The sequence below is a fragment of the Amphiura filiformis genome, chromosome 16, assembly GCF_039555335.1.
Source record: "Amphiura filiformis chromosome 16, Afil_fr2py, whole genome shotgun sequence".
NCBI lineage: Eukaryota > Metazoa > Echinodermata > Ophiuroidea > Amphilepidida > Amphiuridae > Amphiura > Amphiura filiformis.
Genome location: NC_092643.1, coordinates 27,516,065 through 27,542,683, shown reverse-complemented (window position 1 = coordinate 27,542,683; position 26,619 = coordinate 27,516,065). Strand labels below are relative to the sequence as shown.

The following is a 26,619-nucleotide window of genomic DNA, read 5'->3' as shown; positions in this document are numbered from 1 at the left end:
GCTCCTCGACTTGCTCCTAACCCTATTTGAGGAGAGTTATTGAGCTCCTTGTTCTTTCTTGTTCCTGTGATTTTGATGCTGAAAATGATAGTGAAGTTTCTTTTATTTCTTTTTATTTGTTGTCCTTATTAAAAACAACAGTATGTTTAATGCCTGAAATTTTTTGTTTTCAGAGGAATTTGTGGCCCATGGTGGCAATGTGAATTGTCTATCATTGGGGCCAAAGAGTGGCCGCGTGATGGTCACTGGTGGAGATGACAGGAAAGTCAACATGTGGGCTGTAGGAAAACCAAATTGTATTATGGTAAGTACCACACCAACTGGTGTCAAATAAACTGTGAAAGTAGCCCTGTACATTTTGTGATCCATGTGGTACTAAAATTAAGTTAGGATCAAACTAGCAGGAAGGTGACATGGTCAATGCACTGTTTGGTTAAGAAAGCAGGCCTTGGGAAAAAAATGGAATCCAGAAAGTAATCTTTGTAATATTTTACATATATGGCAGAAGTAGATCTTTATAATTATGAGAAATGTTGCTATCTTGAAAAGTTAATGTTATTGCAACACTGCATCATGTGATTGGTTAAATGTTCATGTGCAACTGGTGAGTCATGTACAGTGGACAACATCATACACTCAAATGTACGTTACAAGTTGTGTCTAAGAATCACTGAGTTGACAGGTGGCAAGTGTGCTGAATACTTATTTAAAAATGTTTACAAAGCAGAAAGTCAAGTAGATTAGTTATTCATGATTTGTATCGAGACATGGGATTGATTGATACCCCTACTGCATGTGAGTGATCAAGTTCTAAAATACATGACAAGTAACATGCATACACAACATTGCTTTATTTTACTACAGAGTCTAGCAGGACACAATTCACCTGTTGAATGTGTAAGGTTTAGTAGCAGTGAAGAGTTGGTAGCAGCAGGATCACAGTCAGGCTCTCTAAAAATATGGGATTTAGAAGCAGCTAAAAGTAAGTCCAATATTACATAATGGACTCAAGTTTACATATGTGACCTGCCCCTCGGAATGAGCTTAAAGTCACAAGTTTATATTTTCAAGATATTCTGGCTGCTGAGTTGGTGTACTTTGTTTGACGCATACCTTCAAGCCAGTTTTAGTATGTCTCTGTGAATGGGTGTTCTGCAAACCAGAAGTATGTCCTTTGTGAATTGGGCATATGGGCATTCACAAGAATATACCACTGGCTTGTATATGTGCGGGTCAAGCAAAGATCAAATCAGCGGGCAAAAGGTTTTGAAACTACCAATTTGCGACTTAACATTCATTTTGTGGGAGCAGGTCACATATGCTGTGAGATACACTGTAACAGGTATATTTTCTTCTAGCTTTAATTTGAATCGAATTGTCAATGTCATGTGCATGTCCTATTAGTTATTCAAACAGATCGTTGTATCAAGAAAAAAGTGATATTTTTGTGATGGTAACCAACAACTTTGTAAATTCGGAAAACAAATCAGGTAGTCCCACAAACTACATCAAACTGTCATTTTACGTAATTAATATTCTAGGATTGATCTTTACTAGTTGTATTGATCTTATGTAAGTTACTACATACATGTACATGCATTAATGTTATTTTATACATGCCATTGTCTCTGTTTTGCTTTGTTTCTAGTTGTCAGAACTCTAACAGGACATAAAAGTAATATGCGTTGCCTAGACTTTCACCCGTATGGGGATTTTGTAGCATCTGGATCTCTGGACACAAATATCAAGGTAGGTAGAATATTTATATAATATTGGATGGCTTTGAGTGTCACTGTGTTATACGAGAATATACCGCACAAGCCATGACAATACCGAATGAGTCCGAAGGACGAGTTAGGTATTTTCATGGCAAGTGCGGTATATTCTTTGTATCACACGAAAGCCATCCAATATTATTATTATTATTATAATATGAAGCTTTTTCTATGCGTTTTGAGTACCAAAGTATCAAACTAAACATGCTGGCTCATCATGTTTGCCGGCGGTACAAAACAACAAACTGCGTAACTCGATCAATTACGCCTGCTTTGGTCTCTCCGCACGTGAGGTATGCTGTGTAACGCGCTGCGAGTTGCGAACGACAACACAAAATGTGTGCGCCTGTTCAGTATCAAAATATCTTGCACAGTGTTACTGTGCAGTATTAAAAATTTGTGGTATAGCTAAAAGCTTTGTATTATATAATAAATTATATGGACTGCAAGAAAGGCATTATTAGATTTAGATAAGAGTGGAGGGTCATGGAAGTTTTTAAATATATTAACTTTGTAAATGAAGGAAAGAAAACAATATTGAAGACATTGTTCATACATGCACTAGTACCGTATCTAATTTCCAGGGTCTATAGTAACGGCTATACTTCGTAGACTCGAAAAATTGTGGATTGATATAGAATGGCATGTATGCATTTGGGTAAAATCAGCTATACTAGTTACACTTTGTGTAATTCTGGAATTGTATTAAGCCGACCGCTTATTTTTCTTTGCAGTTATGGGATGTGAGGAGAAAAGGCTGCATTTATACCTACACGGGTCACAAAGATGCTGTCAACTGTCTCAGGTTTAGTCCTGATGGAAAATGGATCATATCAGCTGGAGAAGATGGCCTTATAAAGGTAAGTATCTCGGTACACCACCAACTTTGCAGGTAGCAACAGAAGGGCATACAACGCAGCTGCAACATTTTCAGAACTGACCAATCACGTGCAATAATGAGTTCACGTCTGCGTCCTACGTTGTATACGCCATATGTCCGAGGTGGGAAAGTTCTACAATGAACACAAATTAACTAATAAGATTGCTTAGTATATCATAGTTATTTATTAGAAGTACAGAGCACATATTTATAACCTTCCATAGTAGAATGCTCACTTTTTGACTGTAGATAATACAATTTTCCAATTTTAGTTCAAAGGAATGGGGCAGGTGCATAAAATGCCTGAGCAGTGTTTTACTGTGTGTCAGATTTGTTGTCAGCCTTCATTGTATTACTTTGACGTCATTGTACTGGACAATTTCGGCGCCCGCTAATTTTGAATATCGCATGTTGAGAGACGACCGGGCTGTATTACTTTGTTTTTATGGCCAATATAAGTTTGTTTAAAACCATGTTATTCGTGCTTAATAATTAATTTTCTATCATATGTGACCCGTACACCACGAATGAGCCGTAAATGTCCTCAATTGTATTCTGAGTTACAGTGTAAAATGGGCATGAAGGTCATATTCATAGGTATTTCAATTTGGTGCTACGTGTATCTCATTAAATGAGGTACACGTAGCACCAAATTGAGGTACCTATGAATACGACCTTCATGCCCATTTACACTGTAACTCAGAATACAATTGAGGACATTTACGGCTCATTCGTGGTGTACTCACATATAACATAATGTTGTGATTGCGGAGACATCCTTTAAGCAAGTATAAAGACCTGTACATGTATTCCTCCATGCAACTTTGTTTAAGGGAATTCAAGACCTTAGAGGATTAAGTTAATTGGAATTGGAGTTAAGTTGCATAAGTGTGGGTATTCATTGTTTTGAAATGCAGAACTCACAAGAGATATAAGTGTAATGATGATTTTTACTTCACAATTTACCACTTGTCTGACATTCTATTTCCAATGTGTTTTGTATCCAATGTAGTTATGGGATTTAACCACAGGGAAGATGTTACAGGAATTCAAGCATCACAGGGGTCCTGTTACACATGTAGAGTTTCATCCTAATGAATTCCTATTTGCATCTGGAAGCAATGACAAGTAAGTACTGGTAGTTATCACCTGTTTGCTCTAGAGGTGTTATCGACACATGATTTCTAATTCAACACTTTGTCGGGGAAAAAATATGACAATCGACATGTGTTGATACTCATAATGAAATCTAAAATGCTGAAAAAAGTCGATACGCTTAAACTCATGCCGATATTCTGGTGTAAACATACTTCCTGGTTCGTTCTATTTCCTGGTTCGGGTCAACTTCGGAAGGTAATTTTCAACTTTCTGATGAAAACATGATTGTACGGTAAGCTTATTTGGACAAAATAGCATGGAAATTTCATTTTTTATTCTTTTTGATATGTATCGGAAAGGAACGGTTTATTTTGATATGTCGGATTTATGGTCATGTCAATGATAATACGACACATAATCTTGCTGAAAAGTAGGCCAATTTTATTATTGTTTTAAGTGCAGCCATCACGCAAGTGAAGTATCCGCATGAGTCTTAGGATATCACGCTAGTCATGTTATGCAAAGGTTATGCATATTGAAAGGTAATACAGGAAATATTATCTGCCTGTATATTAATTACGAGAATGCAGGTAATACAGATTTTTAGTGTTACAGAGACTATAGTACCCTCAATTCTTAAATTTATTAGAAACAGAAAAATGTGACAATAATTGGACACCTGTTTCTCTTTTGTCACTTTTTTTATGAAAGAAAGTATTCTAACCAAATTATTACAATGCTTTGACTTTCAGAACTGTGAAATATTGGGATTTAGAAACATTTGAATTGGTGAGTTCTACAGCTCCAGGGTCAAGTGCAGTTAGGTAAGTGATGATGGGCTGTTAGCAGTTGAAATACATACATACACCCCCTATGGAAGACATGCCTTTAATCTTCCGCACATGGAGTGTGTATTTCAAATGAGGTTACCTGTTGACTCCAATGATTCCATCACATTATTGTAATTGGCAGTACAAACATTGCTGCTGTCATATCTCCACCACTAGAACTGACCTAGTTTCCTCCGATCGCGACATTCCAATTAGGAGCGTGCAACGGCTCATCGCGAAATCTACACATAGCTGAAGTTGGTCACATCTTGACTACTGGCTATTGATACTACTCCACCACACAAGAGTCTTCCATTTTCCTCTTCCACCTGAGGTTGGACCTCTTCCACCTTCATCCTAAGCTGATCCACTCCTCATTATTTTGTCATTTCCACAGGTATTTTGTAATCCTTTAGAGGTCCTGAATATTTTGCTGATCACTGTGTGTGACCTGTTGCGCATATTCGATACCTATTTTCTGTTTGTTTATGATAAAAATCAGAAATAAAGAAAATAGTTTGCATCAATTAAACTCTCCATGGCCTGTGATTGGTTAGTATACAAATATATACTGCCATGAGATGTTCTGGTTAAAACTATGGGCCCGAGGTGAGATCAATAGTACTATTTTCCTGAGGCGCAGCCCGAAGGAAAATAGTATTAATTGATCTCAACGAGGGACCATAGTTTTAACCAGAACTTCGAATAAAGGCAGTATATATTTGTTTATATACTTCATTAATATGTTCTTTGTTCATTGATTGGTTAAAAGAAAATTATTTGACGTTTTGACTCTCCAGCTGAGTGAACAGCACGACCATTTTAAACACAACCTATATTTTGCCCTTAAAAAAAATCGAATAGGCTAAAATCGGGCTAACCAATTAACAGCAGCGCGAAATCACGCTCTGGCAGTTTCGCGTGCCGTGAACTGTTCCGTCGCCTCGCATGCGCGCCCGCGGAAGGCATGGTCAAAAGTACTATTTACGGCTTGGAGGTACTATTTACGGCTCATCCGGGACATTGAAAATACTATTTACGGCTTTGAGGTACTATTTACGGATAGGAGTACTGATGGTAGAACTATTTTTGGTCATGTGACCCACTTTTAACCAATCAATGAATAAGAATATATTAATGAAGTATATAATAGCGCTTAACGAGAAAAGTAATCATTTAGTGCTGAGAAAGTGGAATGTTAGATTAATGGCGGACAACGCGAGCAACATTTCTAGGCATTGTGCCCTCTGGAAAGAAAATTTCCTATTGCTGAAATTAACTTTTGAGATGGTTTCGGTTTGCATGTTCAGAGGTGAAAAACTAACCAAGGGGCACATTATTTTTCACTGTGTTCTGAAATTTTAATCATTGTTACAAATCGTAAACAACCTGTCTCTGTGTTTGATTGATAGGTGACATAAGACGCAAAGTAGCTTTATTATTTCTGACTAATCTCTGATTATTTCTTTCCTCAGATGTATAGAATTTCATCCAGATGGCAATTATTTATTCAGTGGTACCCAGGATATGATGCATGTATTTGGCTGGGAACCAGTACGTTGTTATGATACCTTTGCAATGGGATGGGGGAAAGTGGCTGATATGGCTGTGGCCAATACACAGTTAATAGGAGCAGCATTTAACCAAACTAATGTGTCCGTACATGTAGTTGACTTAACGGTGAGTTGCATCAAATGTGGAGTGTGTGTATATTTGCCTGCACCTGCCTGTGGGTGTAATCCTTGTCGAGCACACCCTATGTATGCGGGCATTCAAAGCGAGGACTTGTGATACACACATGTGTATTGTGTGTCTATCCCGGAATTCAAAGCGAGGACATTTTTACAAAACAAACCATTCAAAGTGAGGTCACCTCACTTTGTCTTTAAACGTGCATACAAAGTGAGATAATAGCCTATACCCCCTATTGCTCATAGTCACAAAGCGAAGACTCAGATTTTGTCCTCACTTTGTCAAAATGTCCCTACTTTGAATGCGGGAAACAAGCGCTTGTCCTCGCTTTAAATGGCTCGGTGAACACGGGCGTGTTTAGGAAACTTTATATTCCAACCAGGGACGTTCCTGTAATAGTGGACCATCCCCGGTTTTCTAGTTTGTGCAATGTGCTGCAAATAATCAAAAAATGCATTTCAGAGTGTGTCCTCTATCAGTGATATAAAATTAGGTTCCAGCTGATTGGTTGAATGTCATAAAAAATCAGTCATTGTATGTAATTTGCATATGAGGCGTATAAACCCCCCAATGTGCAAGGTCCAACGTCCCTGGTTATGTGGTCAAAATCAGAAGAAACACAAATCTGAGTTCTGTGGTCTAATACAGAGTCCCTGTTTGGCGGTGAATAACTGTATGGCATCTGTGTCGGGGGTGTGTGGGAGCAAGGGTGTCGTGTGTTTTTGTGAATGCTTCAAAGCATGGTGTCGTTGGGCGGCCGCTTATGTTGACTTTAGTAGCTTTTGTGTTGATCCACTTTGGTTAACTTTGTGTTGAGCTACTTTGTTGACTTTAATGGATGTTATTTGGTTGGGAAGAAATCCACAAATTTAAATTTTTGAGGTATTTCCAGAGCAAATGTGAAAATGATGCATTCACATTAAACTTATTAAACTCCTTTGAGATTCATCTCTTCATGCTCTTGCAATGATTGTCTTGTAATGATTCCATCACTAGAGTATTAGCTGGTGATAGAACTTTCACAGTTTCTGCATCACAAGAGTAGAATAAGATATTATCTTCATATGCAAATATGGTCAATATATTTATATTTTAAGATGCACCTTCAAATGTAAGTGGTAGTATTAAGTTTTTATTTTGTAAGCCCTCCAATCCTTTTGAAAATGGCATTTTGCGCTCATTGCATTGTATTGTATTGTATGCTCTAAAGTTGTTTTCTTTAAACTTCCGTGGTCGTGCCTGTGCGTATCGCGTACACGAGCGTAAACACAAAAGCAATAAACAATCACGCTGATTGGCTGATCAATGCACTTGACAACAAGCCGGCTGACCCATTGGTCTTCGGTAGCGGCGCGTGAAGTTGGCGACCTTGTCACTTATCTGCGATCGCAATTCACCAGCTGCATACCGGACCACGGAAGTTTAAAGAAAACAACTTTACTTGCTAACTGTTTATGTTCTGTTTGCAGAGAATTAATAAGGCAGGTACAGTTCAAGAAGGAGCCAGTGATTTGTCCAATGAAGAGCTGAATAAACCACCATCACCTGCTAAGAATCCACTATCAGCAAGTGGTAGGAAAAACTTCATCACAGATAGACCGCATACCACGTCAACAAAACAGAGGTTTGTATTGGAAGATTGTAAAGGAGTATATGTGACTGTCCACCACAAACCGCTTATAAATTCGGCAAAATGTGCATAAAGGCTCTATTTATATGTAGCTCAAGTTGGTGCTACATGTTTCTCATTTTGCTAGTGCCTGTCAAACACCTTTTAAACCAATCATTAATCATATTGTTGAAGAGGATAATAAGCTTCTTCTTATGTATAGAATTCGTAAATAGCTGTAGTCTTTGTTTGTTTTGGCTAAATCCTTTCCAAGTGGTTGGTTAACCATCAATTAACAATGAGAGGACATTCCTGAACCTTGTTGACTTGGTAATGATTTGAAGTTACAGCTAATAACACCCATTTGATATTTAATACCAGCAATGTGGAAAAAGAGAAATAATGTAGCACCGAAATAATGTACCATTTTGCTGAAGGAGCAAAGTTTAACAATCCATAACGCCGCTTCTGGATATCGTTTGATGTCAAATGATATATCATTGTAAAGCTTATGATATATTTTCTAAACACGCAAAAAAAATTAATTGACCAGGGGCCGACTTTACGAGCGTTTCATGGTGGACGGTCACATATGTGACTTTACACATGCCATTAAAGGGGTGTGCCCGATTGACGGCGCCATCCTACATTTTTCTTCATTAAAACAGAGATTTAGGTGTAGGAAGCTCATTTTTTTATTACTACTCCAGTAATATTTAATATCAAAGATATGGATATGTTTTGTTTAGATGGTGAATTGTGATAGCCACCACCGGAAGTATGTACTACCATATGAGGCATTGTTATACATGTTTTTGCTTCTCATGGAGCAATTCAACTGATAATGATTGGCCTCAATGTAAGACAGTACATGAACAAATCCATCTGCTGAAAAAGATAATCAATCACATGCCTTTCCTCAGATCCAGTTGTAGTAGTTCTGTTTCATATACAATTATACATGCAGTCACAGAAGCAAACATAGTGCACACATTCCTCCCAAACATTAATTATAATATTCGCTGGTTTGACTTTTCCATTGCAGGAAAGAGCCTGAGGTAAAGACGCAACCACGGCAATCACCAACACAAGATGAACCAGAAGAAGACAATACACCAGCTGATATACAAGACCCATCCAAGTACAAAGAAATCTTCCATCCCACGAAAAGACTTTGTAAGTCTATGTCTATAGACCAATTCCAATCAGCCGTCTACACTTCGCATGTACTGTCATGCTTCGTAGTGACGACTGATTATCTTACAGCCCAAATCATGACGGACTTCTGAAAACTATTCAATGCGACTTTGGTTATGCGCCGTAGCGCGACTGACTAGCGGCGCCCGTGTACCGCGCCGCTGTGACAAGATCGCGCTCTGAACTTCTAAAAACAACAAACTTGGTCAAAAGGTCAATTTGGACACAACTGCGCACGCTCTATGCCACAGGAATCCTGTTGCAAAATCCGTCACTTTTTTTCCACGAAGTTTTCTCAGTCGTCAATCCAGACGGTTGACGACTGAGGGCAGCAGTCTACTATGTCTATATGTTGGTGGGGGTGTGTGTACATGTTAACCTGCAACCGACGATATATACAAGACTTTTTTTGCATTCAAAGTGTGGACCCAGCTGCAGATTTTGGAAATGTCTTCCACGATGGGAGTATGAATTTCAAATGGAATGAACACATTAGACTGCTCCATTTGAATTTTATACACCCTCCGAGAAAGATTCTATCTGAATCTTACATAGAGGGAGGGTGAATTTTCAAATGGAGCTGCTAACGTGTATTCCATTTGAAAGTCATACTCCCCCTGTGGAAGATATTTCCAAATTCTTCCACAGGGGAGTGTGGATTTTAAATAGAATAGCCCAATGAGCACCATCCTCGGTTTGTAGAGGTCTGCAGTAGGTCCCAATTGCATGCCAGATGTATTTGAGACAGATATAAGTTTCCTATTATGCAATAAAAAATAGTGCCAGCAGGTGAAAGAGATGTGTGTGGGGTGTCTGTGGTTGCATCCGCATTCAAACTGTGGAGGTATGCATATTATACACATACCAACTGTGGAGCCTTATCGCAACCGTGGATCTCTCCAACCGAGATAGCTTCAAAAACAGTGTCTTTGGGCCATAGAGAGGGTATAACCATAGGGGGTGACCACTGACCATGTGTGAATGTGACTGTTAGATTCACTGTTATTTCTAACTTCCATAAAGCTTCCAACTAGGGAGAAGATATAGTTTGTTTCTGCACATTTTATGTACTTGATTCAAGTTGCCAATCACAGATATACCACTTAGTGTTAAATTTTCTTGTTTCACACAATTTATGCTCACAATTATTCTGGACAAAAGTATAGGAAAAAAACATTTTATGACTTTTCCAGACAATAGTGGTGGGCTATTACAAGGGCAAAATGGGTATTATTTCAAACACCTTTAGAGGAGAGTTTTATTTGAAGCAGCTCATCCTCTTGAACATTTTGAAAGTGTACCATAAATTAACCCCATGAGCACTACCTGCCGATCTAACATTGCCTTTGATTGTGCAATTACATAATATCTTCATTTTAAACACCAATCAGAATGGAGTTTTGCAAATAATTCGCCCCAATTTTTGTGTGTGGTGAAATTATTCTAACAATGTTGATAATGAAAACTCCTTTTTGACCAATAGGCAGGTAGTTCTCATGGGGTTAATAGGTTTATTATAATAACATCTATTTCAAATTGCTTTACCTGTTTAGCTCATTCACCTACAAGACAAGAAGATCCCTTCCCAGCTCCTCCAGATGATGAACCAGCAGCTGCCCCTGTGCCAAGAGCAGCCCCACCCGCTACAGCAGTATCCTACCACCAACCCCCTCCTTTAGCACAACCACGAGAAATGCCAGCACCTGCACCAACAGCAGCCGTACCACCAACATCACGCAGGTCAAGGTCACCGCCAGCGCTAAATCAAAAGAAGGTGGCGGAACCCAAGATGGTTGCTAAGGAACAGACAATGATTATACCGTCTGATAGAAATGAACCAGCAGGCCTGGATATGAATGCATTCCTACCAGTAAGTATACAAGTGGTTGATTCATAGAGTTGTTGGAAACTTGGCAGGTTTTTTGTATGCAAAAGAACTGTACCTTTATGGTGGTGTTTGGATTCATGAGAATTTGTCTTACTCCAAGCCCTACAATAACTAAAAAAATGCAACTTTTTTTTTATCATTTTGTGAGAACAGGTCTCAATGTTACTAAATTAGATGTTTGCCTTGTAATGGTATATTGAGTCTTAATGAGCTAGACTCTGTACACTGGACGATCTTACCGTTTCCGATGTTGATTAAGATACTTCTTGCATCGATCCTGAGATGCGGAAAAAAACAATAGTCATTTTGTCCCACATAAATGAATAAACAACAAAAACCCAGATCCCCCGGTGGACTCACCCATTTGGTGACGTCACACCAGAAAATCATCCCTTATACAACTTGGTCTCCGACTGACACAGACGTGCCTACGATTGTTCCAAGCACTGAGCATCATTTTCTCGACCAAGGTGAGATAGACGGTCTCAATTTTAGGTTATTCCTTCATGTAATTTTACACGAAATTAGGGTTAGGGTTAGTTTAGGATTAGGGTTAGGATTAGGGTTATGATTAGGGTTATGATTAGGATTAGTCTTAGGGTTAGGATTATGGTTAAGAGTTAGGATTAGATTACACGAAATAATCACATGAAGGATCAACCCAATTTGACTAATCTAGATGTTTGCCTTGTAATGGTATATTGGAGTCAATAATGAGCTATTTCTGTTGAAATCCATACACCCCCTATGGAAGACATGACCGTATTCTCCCACACAGGGGGTGTAGATTTCAAATGGACTCACCCATTCAGGTAGCCCCATTTAAAATTCACACTTGCTGTTGGAAGATTAAGGTCATGTCAGATTCAGATTCATTTTATTGGCTCTGAGCGGAGCTTATCAGTGCCTTTGTCATGCAACTAACTAGCATTCATTTTCAGGCCACAATACGCTGTTGGTTTTTATGCTAAGGATCATTTAATGACTGATATGAAGACTTAAGTTTCGTTTCTAAGTTTGGCTAAGTTATTTTCGAATCGATTGCACTCCAGATTTTATTGAAATTCAGGCGATAAAAGTATTATTTTTGGGTAAAAAAGACCAAAATAGTCACGATAATCGAGTTATATCTTGGTTCCCTGTGTGTGCTAGAGATTATTCTGGTCTGTATAATTTAAGATGCGTAATACAGACGGAAACCAATGGAGGTACATTTCTTAAGATTTAGTTCAGATCAGAAATTATTTGACTACTTCTTAACTTTTCTTCACTATTTCTTTATAATTTAAATAAAGAGATAGGTAAGGAATGTCAAAAAATAGTCAAGAACATGTCTGAATCTTGAATAAATCCCGAATAAATCTGAACAAATGACTTTTCTGGGGACTATTTGGCTTGCGCAAGTGCAGTACGAAAGCACTGTGCCGATTTTTTTGTTAAAGGTCACGTTTTTACCGATAAGCTGCGATGCTCAACAAACTTCGTACTTTTCTATGAGGCTATTTTGAACCAATAAATCGATTAGTTTTTCTTGATTGATGACATCACCATTTCTGAACCAATCAGCAAACAGTTTTGTGTGATTGATCGATTTTGGCCGTAGTCTCCACAGCAGCCAGTTTGGTTCCGCCCCTTCCACACAAACATTTTTGTGGAGGGGCGTAACCAAACTGGCTGCATAGGAGACTAAGTTCACTGACCCACTGACCTTGCAAACTCAACCACAGAGAGCTACGGTGCATAATCGAGGTGAAAATACGCTAGTTTGTTTACCATTCTGAGCTCATGAGCTTCTGGTAAATGTCATTCGAAGCATTTACGAGCATACCATAATATTTTTTTATTAAATATAAAGATGTTTATTTAAGTTATTTGTAAAATTCAGCGATGGACTTAATATAGAAGTGGTTTGATTTTAGTTGTAAACGCGGGACTCGACCGGCATGACAAGTTGAACATGTGAAGTTCCAAATTCGGAAGCCATGTACTACTATTCCATGTACGTAGGTCTCACACGAACTGCTCCGAGGTTATACTGACTACTAGATTGTCTACTTTTGTACTTTCGTAAGTGATGAAATTGAAGAAAAAATCATGAAGTGAAATCTATCAGAAATAAACACTGATGTGATGTAGGCTAGTCCTGCTTAATCGGAGTACAGCATCCAGACCAGGCAGATCCAGATCCGAACAGAACTTACGATTGGTCTGTTGGACCGGGGTCAACACACATGACACAACAGACATGTCAGGACAGAACAGTTTTGGTGTTTACAAAAAATGCAAATGATCTCAAGTCACAAAAATTTGTTATAAAATTTCATTTTTGTCTCGCCTCAGTATTTCTGTCTGTCCGGGGTGTGGATGTCCGTGTGTCCGTCTGGAGCTGTATCTGGGAAACTGTAAGACCTCACGAGTAACGTGGACGCTACTTGGTGGGAGGAAGGGTATCTAAGTTTGCTCCGTAATTGTATGTTTTCGGTGAAAAATAATGCAAATTAACATAGCTAATTTGCATAATTTATGCAAAAAATCAGCGCAAATTGATAAAATTTCATTTCTGAACTTTGTTCAGGATGGGACTTAGTAATCACTATTTCCGTCTGTGTGTGGGGGTGGGATGTCCGAATGTTTGTCCGGAGCTGTATCTGGGGAACCGTAAGACCTACGGGGACGCTACTTGGTGGGAGGAAGGGTATCCAAGTTTGCTCCGTAATTGTATGTTTTCGGTGAAAATATGCAAATTAACATAGCTAATTTGCATAATTTATGCGAATATCAGCGCAAATTGATAGCGGTGCATGGTAACGAAACCTTGTGACAGGAATGATACACACCTGCTGATCACCTGATTAGTTTTTGGCGAAAAGTATGCGCATTTAGTTGTTAAGTTGCATAATTTATGCGGAACGCTTCTACAAAATGGTTGGAAATCTGAAGAAATCCGCCTTGTGAAGCTGTTTCTGGGGATCCGTAAGAATGCTAAGCCCTATGATGATGAAACGTGGTGGGGGTAGCATGACCAGAGGATCTCGACCTGATTCGATTTTCAGCGCAAAATATGGTAATTACCTACCTAATTTGCATAATTTATGCATAATATGCAAAAACCTTTTTCTCGGAGACTAGGGGTCGCACATTCTTCAAACTTGGTGGGCGGGTGCATCTTGACCCCAGACAGAACAAGTTTGTATTGGTTAGTGGGTGAAGGTCACTCGAGGTCATCCAGGGGTCATCTAAGGTCAAATTACTAAAACTGTCGTATGGGCATGAAACTTGGTGGGTACAGTTAACATTTAGAGTCAAATTTTTCTGACGGTCATTTTGGGGTCATCCGAGGTCACTTAGGGGTCATCCGAGGTCAGATTACGAAAAACTGTCGTATGAGCATGAAACTTGATGGATACACTTAACATTATGAGTCAAAGTTTCGGAAGGTAATTTCGGGGTCATCCAAGGTCACCAAGGGGTCATCTGAGGTCAAATTACTAAAAACTGTCGTATGCAGGGTTCGATTTAGAAAATAAAATTTACATGCACAACTCTGATTTTTTCCTCAAAATGGGCTGAATAACACAAAATTTTGCATGCACAGGCAAAATTCTACATGCACAGAGCCAAAGTTACATGCATTTGTGCATGTAAAACCCCTCTAAATCGAACCCTGGTCGTATGGGCATGAAACTTGGTGGGTACAGTCAACATTTAGAGTCAAATTATCGGACGGTCATTTCGGGGTCATCCAAGGTCACCAAGGGGTCACCTGAGGTCAAATTACTAAAAACTTGTATGGGCATGAAACTTGGTGGGTACACTTAACATTTAGAGTCAAATTTTCAGACGGTTATTTTGGGGTCATCTGAGGTCACCAAGGGGTCATCTGAGGTCAAATTACTAAAAACTGTTGTATGGGCATGAAACTTTGTGGGTACAGTCAACATTTAGAGTCAAATTTTGGAAGGTCATTTCGGGTCATCCGAGGTCACCCAGGGGTCATCTGAGGTTAAGTTACTAAAACTCGCATGGGCATGAAACTTGGTGGGTACAGTCAACATTTCAAGCCAAATTTTTGGAATGTCATTTTGGGGTCATCCAAGGTCACTCAGGGGTCATCTGTGGTCAAATTACTAAAACCTCATGTGGATATGAAACTTATTGATGGATGTATTATGCTCTGCAAATAAGATATAGCTACCAACCAGCAAGATGTATGATTGCGTGTGATCTGGCACATACAATGTATATGATTTCACCTGTTGCACATTCGACTGCAATTACTTTCACATTCAAAAAAGCACAGAGCCACAGCGCCATTGGTGCTCTTGTTTGGTTCCATCTCAAACATACAATATACATAATAATAATAATGAAAATAATAATAATTGTAATATTGATAATGATAATAATAAAAATATGATAGTCTTCCATAAGGGTGTATGGATTTCAACAGAACTGGAAAAGTTTCGAAACAATCAGGCATGAGAATTTTCAAGCTTTTGTCTGAATTCAGGCAGTTTTGATGTCCAAATTTACGCATTTTTATTTATTTATTTTCAGCCTGTTTTGGGCCTTTACAGTTTTCAGAAAAGCCATTCTCATGCCTGAACAATGAAGTTTTCCTATTTTGCTCTGTGTAAAACAATTAAGATTATTCTCAGACATCTCAAGAACAGTGAGGACTTGGTAACCAAATTATCTGCCATCAAACTCGTGGACAATGAAAGTCTGGTCTCGTATGATGTGAGCGCTTTATTTACCAGCGTTCCTGTGGATGAAAGTTTGGACATTATCCATAAGCGTCTCACCAACGATGATACACTTTCCACCAGAACCACCTTGAGTCCCAAGCAGATTATTGATCTCCTGAGAGTCTGTCTGAAGACCACATACTTTACCCACAATGGAACTTTCTATACCCAAATAGAGGGCGCCGACATGGGCTCCCCCCTGAGTCCCATTGTCGCGGACTTATTCATGGAGGACTTCGAGGACAAAGCGCTCTCCTCCTACCATTCCCCACCACGGTTCTGGGGACGCTACGTCGACGACACCATGATAGTCCTCAAAACGTGTGACATTGACAACTTCACTATCCATCTCAACTCTGTGCATCCCGCAATTAAGTTTACGGTTGAGCGAGAGGACAATCAGTGTATAGCTATGTTAGATGCTCTTATCCGAAGGGATTTGGACGGATCACTCTCATTCAGCGTGTACAGAAAAGCTACTCACACTGATCAGTACTTAAATTTCAATAGCCATCAACCTCTCGAGCACAAACTGGGTGTTATAAGAACACTTAAACACCGTGCCAATGTCATCTCTTCTGACCATGAGAAGCTGGAACAAGAACTTCATCATGTTCAACAAGCATTGTCGGTTTGTGGCTACACTAAATGGGCCTGGAACTTTACTGGCAGTAACAAGATCACTCCTAAGCCTCTTGCTTAACGTGATACCCCCACGGTGGGTCACATAAGCCTGCCTTACATCCAAGGGGTTACGGAAGCCCTCAGCAGGAAGATCAGGAAAGCAGGGGTAACGGTTCATGTCCGGCCTATTAACACTATTCGCAATATGCTTGTCAGTCCTAAAGACAAAGTTAGCAAATCTGACCGTACATGTGTTGTCTGTGACATTCAATGTGAAGATTGTGACTCTCGGTATATTGGAGAGACAGAAAGACCCCTTTGCAAACGGTTGAAAGAACATAATCGCAAGAGCTCACCGGTTGGGTCCCACATGAAAACTCATAGTCATCAATTCAAGCCTGAAGAAGTAGACATCTTAAATACAGACTCTAGATGGTTCCAGCGGGGTGAAAGAATCCATATACATTGCTGCTCACAACCCGGATCTCAATAAGGACAGGGGCCGCCACCATTTACCAGCCGTCTACCAACCTGTCATCCTGTCATGTGACTCCAAAATCCTGCTCCAGTCAACCACTCTTGAAAAAGTCTCGTCGGATGACGGACGAAAATTTGAGTAAATCAAATTTTTTCTTAAGTTGTGTGACCAGTTTAAACTTACCTCAACAATTAAGATTATTGTCTTATTAAACTTTTAGCCAAATATGCAAGGAGCCAGGGAAGAAGCACCCAGCAAAAGAAAACAAAGTGAGAGTGAGGTGATGGAATCGATACAGAAAGGAAACACTTCTATGTGTGCTGTCTTGAGTAGTAGACGTCAAAATCTAGATGTGATCCGCGCTATTTGGACTGCTGGCGATGTAAAGGCAAGTAGATATGTTCATGTTGGTATGCTAAAATCAGCAGGGGTGTGAGAATTCGGATTTAAAACTGAATTCGGACTTCTTTATTTTTATTTTCTGCACTGGCCCAATACAAACGTATAGGAGTTTTCCAAATTTCTGAGTTTATCGGACTTGTTTTCAGACTTTTTTTTATTTGTGGACTCACACCCCTGAATCAGGCAGGGTTCCCACATGGTACGCTACCTGCACAAATAATTTACAGTAACTATTATGTTTTCAGAAAAATGGACTAGGTTTGAAAGTATCAAGGCATATTGATTTTAATTGGTAATTCCAAATTGCCCTTTAATTTTGTCTATTTCACAGCCTTTTTGTGCTTCCAAATTGCCTCTTTATGCCGTATCATGCTAAGCAATCGTAATACATCAATGTATACTTACCTTGAGTAGCAACACTTTGGTGTCATCAGTATAGATTAATAACACCCAAGATCGGAACGTCCCATACCTGTGCCCTCTGAGCATGGCTTTAATTTTGGCTGACCGCACTCAAGTTGTCAGCGTTTTAACGCCAGCTTCCTTTGACGTAAGCTGGCATTATTCGTGCTACCTTTTGTCGGCCCCAATTGGTTAAGGTCTACCTTTCGTGGTGCATTCATCAATATCAGTAAGGCGTTCAAAATTAGCTGGGGAAATAAAAGCAAATAAAGTTAATGATGATGTTTTTCTTCTTTTTTTTCCATACCACAGACTGCCCTTGAATCTGCAATTAACATGAAGGACCAAGCTATTGTAGTCGATTTACTTAATATATTATGTCTAAAGAGGTAAGTACCCAATCCATATATTGACCTAGATTTTTATTTGTTGAATTCACGACATGTGATGTGAAGTTAACATTATCCTATAGATGAGTTGACTTCTGACGTCAATGCCTGGCAGTATGCGCACGCATCATCACAATTTCCATTGTTGTTTGCCTGGTAGTATAGGCGCGCATCATATTTTGTTTAGTGCTCGTGTTTTTAAAACTCCCGCCACATCACAATAAGGCTATTGAACAGTGTAGTGGTGGCATAGGGCCCACTCAAGCATATCGACATACCAGTCCCTTGCCTTTGTTGATAAACATTGAGGTCAACTCATCTATACTTTGTTCGGCTTATCTGGTGTCTATTACTGCATGCAATAGAAGTCCCAACTGTCGCTCACATGAATTCACATAAGCTTGCACCAGTCATGCATTATGCAAAGCGCAACAAGTGTAATAATTATACTGTAATAATTGTAAGCAGAACAAAGTATAACATGGGGATTTGTAAATATTCTAAGTCATCTGGGAATCTTAAACAAAGGAATTAAGTGTTATCAACCAGATTAAATCCGCATACCTTGGAGCAACCAACATTCAGCTTGTTTGTGATATTTTATCCGGTAACTTTTGATTCATGAATGACGTCACATCATTTGGTGGGGTAAAGAATAATTGGCAGAACAACTGTCTGTGAACTGTGGTGGAGGGTGGGATAGAACAATGAGAACTTTATTGTAATTAATTGCTTTAGAAAATAATGCTGCTAGACATTATCATTGGCATAGTTTTATGAATTTAACTAGTAACATCTAGATTAAAATCAGAAAAACCCACTGCCCAATGCTCTTGATTTTGTTTTAAATTATGTTAAGGGATCTAGAATGAGCGTTTATTGCGTTTCGACAGTATTTTTTGTGGGACATGAGAGCACCTCAGACCTATCTAATTGCATTCTGAATACGAAGCATGTCGTTCTGATATCAAATAATTTTCATTTTTGAAAATCACAATATAATACAAATTTTATGACAAATTATAAAAATTTGATATTTTTCAAATTTTTGATATATCACAGTCCTCAAGTAAATTATATAAATCTAATGATATATTCTTAAAGTGTATGTAGCTGGGAGGAAAAGCCGACGGTCAATTGAAAATTTTGACCTTTCATATTGAAGATATGGATTTTTTCCCAAAAAGACCTAATTTTTTTTGGTGTTTTGGGAAAAAAAAATCCATATCTTCAATACGAAAGGTCAAAATTTTCAATTGATCGTCGGCTTTTCATCCCACCTATATACACTTTAAGTATAAATCATCAGATTTGTAAAGTTTACTTCGAGTACTGTTGAATATCAAAAATATCAATTTTTAATGATTTGCCATAAAATGTGTATTAAATTGTAATTTCAAAAATCAAAATTATTTGATATCAGAAGGACATTCTTCGTATTCAGAATGCAATTCGATATGTCTGATGTGCTCTAATGTCCCAAAATAAATACTGTCCAAACGCTCATACCCACCCTTAATAAACAATGAGAGAATGTTAAAGCCACTTGGTCCTGTGTGAAGAGTGCATTACCTGTATGTGGTGTGATCAAGTAAAATCAGTCTCAAGTCGGTCATATTAATAAACCATGAAAGAATGTTAAATGTTATGCCACTGGTCCTGTGTGAAGAGTGCATTACCTGTATGTGGTGTGATCAAGTAAAATCAGTCTCAAGTCGGTCATATTAATAAACCATGAAAGAATGTTAAATGTTAAGCCACTGGTCCTGTGTGAAGAGTGCATTACCTGTATGTGGTGTGATCAAGCAAAATCAGTCTCAAGTCGGTCGTATTCAATATTCAGTTTCTTATAGGATAGTAAAAAGCATTTACAAAGCTGCATTTTGCAGAAAACCCCATTGAAATTGAACAACCAGTTCAAAAGTTATGAGCAATTATAGAGTTTCCAAAAAGGAGATGTTTCCTTTGTTTGGCTATATCTCAAAATCAATATTTCCGACTTCCGGCTGATTTTGCTTGACATCACATATGTACATCACAGTCTGTTTCGAAAAGATTAGAGTGTTAACTCCCGACAGTCCCAATCCATCCTGGTGGTTTGATACTCAAAATCTAATAGCATCACCTTTGAAGGGTTTGCATAGATATTTATTCTATATCAATTAATTGATCGATCGATCAAATCGGATCAATCTGGATGGATCGATCCATTGATTGATAATAAGATTGTCAAAAGCTGTAGATACCAATTAACCCAACCTAGAAAACACAGACTCAAAAAAAGCTTTGGCATACAGTAGATTATGTAGATGAGACACTGCTAGTTAACATGTAATTCTTTATGAGTAAGCTGGTCAATATGAAGCAGAGTTTTAGTAATTGTTGACTTGATGTTGATGCTCTTTAATCTTTTAAGACATGAAATTTGTCTAACTCCGAGTCTGGTAGTCACATATAACACTTGTACTAACTCGTTTATAATTATTTGCATGTGTTTGTTTTTCTAAACTATCAGAGCGCTATGGAATTTGGATTTGTGTGTGATAACGTTACCTAAAATCAAGGAATTAATCACAAGCAAATATGAAAAGTAAGTTGAAATTGAAGAGAGATTGTCTTATTAGTTTAGTCATTTTAATTAACTGTAGTTTGAAATAATGCAATTGAAGTAACATAAAGTGAAAAAAATCATGTGCAATGTAATATTTATGTCCTTGTGTGGTTAAAATGAAAAGATTGGCGACTTTATTGTCATTTATTAACTTCAGAATTTTCAAAGTCAATTGTTTAATCAAATCAAACTGTTCTTGTTTCAGCTATGTCCAAACAGCGTGTACATCATTAAAATTAATCTTGAAGAGTTTTACAGGGCTCATCAACAACAATATTAGAACACCATATCAAGGCGTGGATATTTCTAGAGAAGAAAGGTAAGCAAGAGTTGAAAATCAGCGGGGAATCAAAATAATGTTTCTTACAAAACAGATTAGGAGCAGGGTTTGCGCTGGATTGTGTCTCCACATCCAGGAAACGTTTTTTGAAGCCCTGGATGATTTCATTTTGAAAATTATATTAAATGTAAACCTTTTCAAAATAAACCTTTTCAAAATTAATTGGTGAAAAGTTGGAAAATTTGCGATAGTAACGGCACACAAACACAGCTTGGGTTGGCAAATGTTTACATCCATATGAAAATGATGCACTTGTCAGCTACTATATGTGTCTCTTTTTACATAATAGCTACGAATAAATACCAGACTCATCTCAAGTGGAGGTCACTTCAAATCATCCCCATGTCACATGGTTAGGAATGTTTTCTGCAAATTAGCGATAATCAACCTGGGTTGGCAAATGTTTACATCCATATCAAAACGATACACTTGTCACCTACTAGCTTCTACATGTGTATCTTTTTACATAATAGCTATGAATAAATACCAGACTCATCTCAAGTGGAGATCACTTCAAATTATCTCCAAGTAACATGGTTAAAAATGGGATATCAGGAACTCCTTAACTCATTTGTGTACTTCGATCTCATCCACAGGTATAACAAGTGCTCCAAATGTTACACCTATTTACTAGCAATGCGAGGCATGGTAGAAGAACGGCAGCATATCAGTGGCAAAATGGGCAGCACATTCAGAGAACTTCAACTGTTACTAGTACAACTAGAGTAAGACCCTCATTCACCCTCAAAATTTAGACATGAATAGCTAGAATATCAACTAAACAGTCCTTTACACATAACTAACCAATAAGAGTGCGTATTATAAGGTATCATCATCATCATCAATATAAGTGTCATTTTTCTCCGATTGTAATTCAAACAGTATAGGTAATAACTCTTGATGTGTTTCTGATATGATATGTAGCCAAATTATCACGTAATATGGCAGCAGCAGCGTTAAAATAGTTCCATTGTTAGCAAGGTAGCGAGGTGAATTCAAAGCTATACCTCTTTGAGACAGGCCAGATCCAGTTTGACCTATGTCTCAGACAAATTTGTTGGAATGCTCAATTAGTCAGTCTTGCAATTCTTACTATAACCCAGCTCAAATGGAAGAGGTGCTCCTACACAAAAGGAGGAATTTCCAATTTGAAACATGGTAGGTTCAGTAATACAATTGAAGGCATAATCACTTGCTTTTGACAGAGGTGTAGCTGAGGGCTTCAACAACTATTATGTACATTGGACATAAACAAACATTTTGATTGTTATACATCAAATTAATAACCAAAAAAATAACATGCAATTTTTCTTCTTGTCGTGCAGAACTTAGAACCTGTGAATGCTTTATCACAGGTAATATGAGCACAGTCCTGGCTTGACCTCCATATAAACACCCAACATTGTTAAGAGAAATATGGAGAGTGAAGGGTTAGAAAAGGCAAAAGACTGTCCATAGCAAATCTGTTTGTTGTGGGGAGATTCTGAAAAGGTGTAACTGTGTTAATGAAAAAAAATGCAATTAAATTATGTGTGCATATCGGAACTCCAGTGAGTTAAAATATGAACCATGCTGATGCAATAATAGTATTTTAGTGTTGCTGCTGGTCACACTCAGGCTGCTATACTAAGTTTCAGCCAGGCTGTCATTGCTGGCATCACTCTGGACAAATTAATTATCTGGCAGAGGAGGTTTGTAAAAATAATAATTATAATAACAAACCAACATTTGTAGAGTGCAATTTGCATTACAGATGTCTCATTGGGGTATTCACCAATCGCACGGTCATCTCAAAACAAGGTTATACCTGCAAAGTGTGTGTTGCGTGTACGTACGCCTGTCAAACGCGTGCGTAAACTACCGCGTACGCTTTGCAAAAGCCGTCTGGCGTGTTGCAAAAAAAGCACAAGTAACAAAAATGCACTTTTTGCGCATGCGTTTGCAAGGGAGACCTTGTTTTGGTAGCAAGAAAGATGGCGGATCCGTGCAAAAGGCAAATTCCAGTTGAAATCCATACACACTCGATGGAAGACATGACCTTAATCTTCCACACGGAGTGCAATTTCAAATGGGGTTACCTGGACGGGTGACTCCCACTTGAAATCTTCACACCCTGTGTGAGAGATTCAGGTCATGTATTCCATTGATGGTATAGATGTGTGAATAAAATATAGCCCATTTCCAAGAGGACAAAAGGTAACAATATGAATATAGTGTTACAAAAAAGGAACAATCAAAAATCAATACATCTTGGATTTGCCAAAATCCAACATGGCACCTGTCTCATCAAACTGCTTCTATACCCCATCAAACATGGCAGAGGTGATTTCCTGGCTGAAACATAATAATATGTATGATCTTCCAATAACACTGCACAAAATGTATGCACTTTACTGTTTTTTCCTCTTGTATCGTGATTATCATGAAAAAATCTACTGTATTAAGAAACTGAGTGAACTAACGGGCATATCCATGGTGTAAGATGTTCATGAGTTGGACTAGTGTGAAGACTCCATTGAGGAATTTAAAGCAGCTTACAGCTGTATAATCCTACTTTAGATAGACCTTGATTTAAAATATTTATATCATCTAGGTGGTGTCATCTATGGTGTAAACACCAATGTTTGTCCATTCAGTTTCTTAATAGCTCATGTACTCTCAGTGTATAATAGATGGACTCTTAATGTACAAAAATAATTCTTCTGTAATAAGTGCTTGTATACCAAATACAACTTTGTGAAATTCCATAATTTATAACTTAAAAATACTTCTAAAGGCATGGCATTCAAATATATGTTTGCTTCATAAAATGTTACAATATTGAAACCTTTTGTTATGACCAATTTACCATATGTTTCAGATGTCTTTGCGCTCAAATAATTCATTATTTAGTATTGTCCCAAAAGCATTAGCAACACATTCCGAAGTTGTAGGGACCAAATTGGAATTTAATCCGGTTTTTTTTTTCAAAGGTTACAAAATCGCAAAGTCACTTTATGTGCACTTATGCTGCAATGTTAGGCCTGTTTTTGTTTCTCTTGCAATCTGCATCATCTTTCCATGATCCTCTGTTTCTTGTGAACTATTTCTGTTATAATGAGCTGCAAGTCTGAACCGAAGTGTCTGGCAAAGCATATCTGTGACTGCACTATTTTGCAATGACCTATTGCACTGGCCAACCGATTGCGTAAAATCATGCCTGTGTCACACGATGCTACACAGATTGATCGGTGAATGAGGTGCTGATGTGATGATGATGTGATTCAATAACCAATAAGAATCCGACTTAATGTTCATGCCATGAACTGCGCCAAATCGGGGAAAGTGAAAAATCTTTGCAAAATAAGTGTGTGATCAATCTATTACTGCTAATTGTTTTAAGATGTTCTGGCATGGATATGATATCTTTGAATGTCATCAGGTTAGTGTCACCTTAAGATTGTTAAGTATTTTAATTTTGTAGATATCCTTGCTTGTGGCTATACTCTGTCCAACTATTTAAGAATGGAATAACATTGTGTGCAGTTTACCCCATAGTCTCTCTTTTCGTAAGTGGAGAGTAGCCACTAGCGCCATGTTGGATTTCGCAGTGGCAGATTCAATTCAGTATGTTTACACAGTTGTGTTGCCAATGTACGAGCAAATCGCCTTTCTATGTGTGTGTATGCACCTATGGAATCAGGTTAGTGGATGCGATTTGAATCTGCCACTGCGAAATCCAACATGGCGTTACTCTTAACTTGAGACGAGACACACTGTATTATTCATATAATTATTCTATGCTGTTGAAAGCAATGAACTGTGCACAATGAGGTTCATTACATATGTGCACACTGAGGCTCATTGCACACATATGCAATGAGTGAGAGGCACACTACAAAACAGTCTTCACTGAGGGCTCATTGCACATATGTGCCCATCCACCACAAACTGGTCGTAAAGTCGGCATTTTCCATTTTGAGATACAGTCAAAAACAGTATACGGATTTCTATGTAAAATATATTAGGAATTTGACCTTTGATGAAGCTTAACTTCACTTCCAGATGTCCGATGAAGCTGGTTGAGGTGTCATTTTAAAGCTGAAAGTGCATTCTTTTAAAATCTGTAATAAACAGAAAATGATCTAGATTTTTACTACCATTTCGTGGTGGATGGTCACATATGTATTTCTTACAGGTATAGTCATTGATATTGACAAAGCAGTTTGACAAAAATAATTTTTTATCCAGTTTAACTTAGTGATAATGATTTTGATCATAAGTGTATTCTACAACATATATAGAACCTGTTAGCATTGTACCCATTGCGATTCATGTTCCTTAACCCCCTGAGCACTACCTGCCAATCTAACATTGTCTCTGATTGGTCAATTACATGATATCTTCATTTTAATCACCAATCAGAATGGAGTTTTGCAAATAATTCACCCAAATTGTTTTGTGTGGTGAAATTATTCTAACAATGTTGCTGATTGGTCCAATTAATAATGAAAACTCCTTTTTGAGCAATAGGCAGGTAGTTCTCATTGGGTCAACTTGTAAGCTACATTTAAAATGTTAAACCTTACTTCAGCTGATGGGTTTTTTCTACATCAGAAACACTATTGTGCCTATATCTTTGTAAATGATATTGGTAGTTTTTGTTGAATCTGAATGAATGAATATAAATATGTATAAATTGATGGATTAATTAAGCTCCCTGAGACGGCTCAGGGTTTGAAATGATCTCAGAAACACATACTGATGCATTAAGTAATATGAGCAGCACTGACTTATGGTGACAAATGTTACAAATTTACCATAGTTTTAAAACTTGTGAGCTTAGGATCTTTGGCCTGCTATACTGTTGATCTTTTTTGACGTTACATGAGAAGCAAAGTTTGACCAGATAATAATACTGACAGTTTGCATCTGTGGATAGCTTTTACTTTGTTATCTTAGTGTACAAAAATACATAAATGCCCACAAATACTTTATTCCCCTTTCAATAATTGATACGTCATTTTTTATTTTTGAGGGCAACCAACCGTTCTTCCTTTGTAGTTTAGCAATGATTAAGTTGGTGCTTACTAGGGTGATTCACAAAAAATGAAATTGGTATTTTTCAACGGGACACCCCCTCATTTTGTTCATTTTGGTAATAAAATTATACCTGCAAAATATGAAAAAAATTCAAAAAAGTTTAGGGGGTGCTACCGGTCAATGAACTTTTGTACACAAAGTCAATGGGATTTTTTGTCAAAAATTTCAAACGCTTATTTCAGGGCCTAAAAAGTCTACCAGGCTTGCAAAACTGAAGTAAATGTTCAATGATATACCTAACTTTGTGAAAACATGGGTTTTACCAAATTAAAGTTCATAGTTGACTGTAATAATAAAAATGTTTCAAAAGTGACAGAGGGAGTGTAGCTCAAGAAAAGAATACCCTGGGATATCCCCTGGAATCCCACCAGGCACCCCAAATTTATACCTTATTGAACTGAACTGTTGATAAAAAAAAAGATTAAAATTCTTCACATATTAGTTTACCCCAATGGTGATACCAGCTTTTGAAATCTTATGTAATAGGAACTATCAAAATCCATACATCTGTATCAGGGGTGGTCATTATGGCCATACCTGATGGAAGATTTGTATTGTTTGAATTGAATGACCA

The 26,619-nt window shown here is 37.9% G+C and overlaps 1 protein-coding gene across 1 annotated transcript in view; it reads left to right on the top strand.

The window, feature by feature from the left end:
* LOC140135824 (katanin p80 WD40 repeat-containing subunit B1-like) overlaps nucleotides 1-23,518 on the top strand; it is a 28,983-nt gene extending 5,465 nt beyond the window's left edge. The window contains exons 2-16 of the mRNA XM_072157450.1: nucleotides 174-304; nucleotides 865-982; nucleotides 1,649-1,749; nucleotides 2,510-2,635; nucleotides 3,668-3,783; nucleotides 4,506-4,577; nucleotides 6,059-6,263; nucleotides 7,745-7,899; nucleotides 8,930-9,060; nucleotides 10,635-10,951; nucleotides 17,040-17,207; nucleotides 17,936-18,012; nucleotides 20,528-20,602; nucleotides 20,829-20,942; nucleotides 21,560-23,518. Of these exons, the coding sequence (XP_072013551.1) occupies nucleotides 174-304; nucleotides 865-982; nucleotides 1,649-1,749; nucleotides 2,510-2,635; nucleotides 3,668-3,783; nucleotides 4,506-4,577; nucleotides 6,059-6,263; nucleotides 7,745-7,899; nucleotides 8,930-9,060; nucleotides 10,635-10,951; nucleotides 17,040-17,207; nucleotides 17,936-18,012; nucleotides 20,528-20,602; nucleotides 20,829-20,942; nucleotides 21,560-21,692 (2,039 nt within the window). The 3' untranslated portion in view covers nucleotides 21,693-23,518. The remainder of the gene's footprint in view (nucleotides 1-173; nucleotides 305-864; nucleotides 983-1,648; nucleotides 1,750-2,509; nucleotides 2,636-3,667; nucleotides 3,784-4,505; nucleotides 4,578-6,058; nucleotides 6,264-7,744; nucleotides 7,900-8,929; nucleotides 9,061-10,634; nucleotides 10,952-17,039; nucleotides 17,208-17,935; nucleotides 18,013-20,527; nucleotides 20,603-20,828; nucleotides 20,943-21,559) is intronic.
* The last annotated feature ends 3,101 nt before the right edge of the window (nucleotides 23,519-26,619 follow it).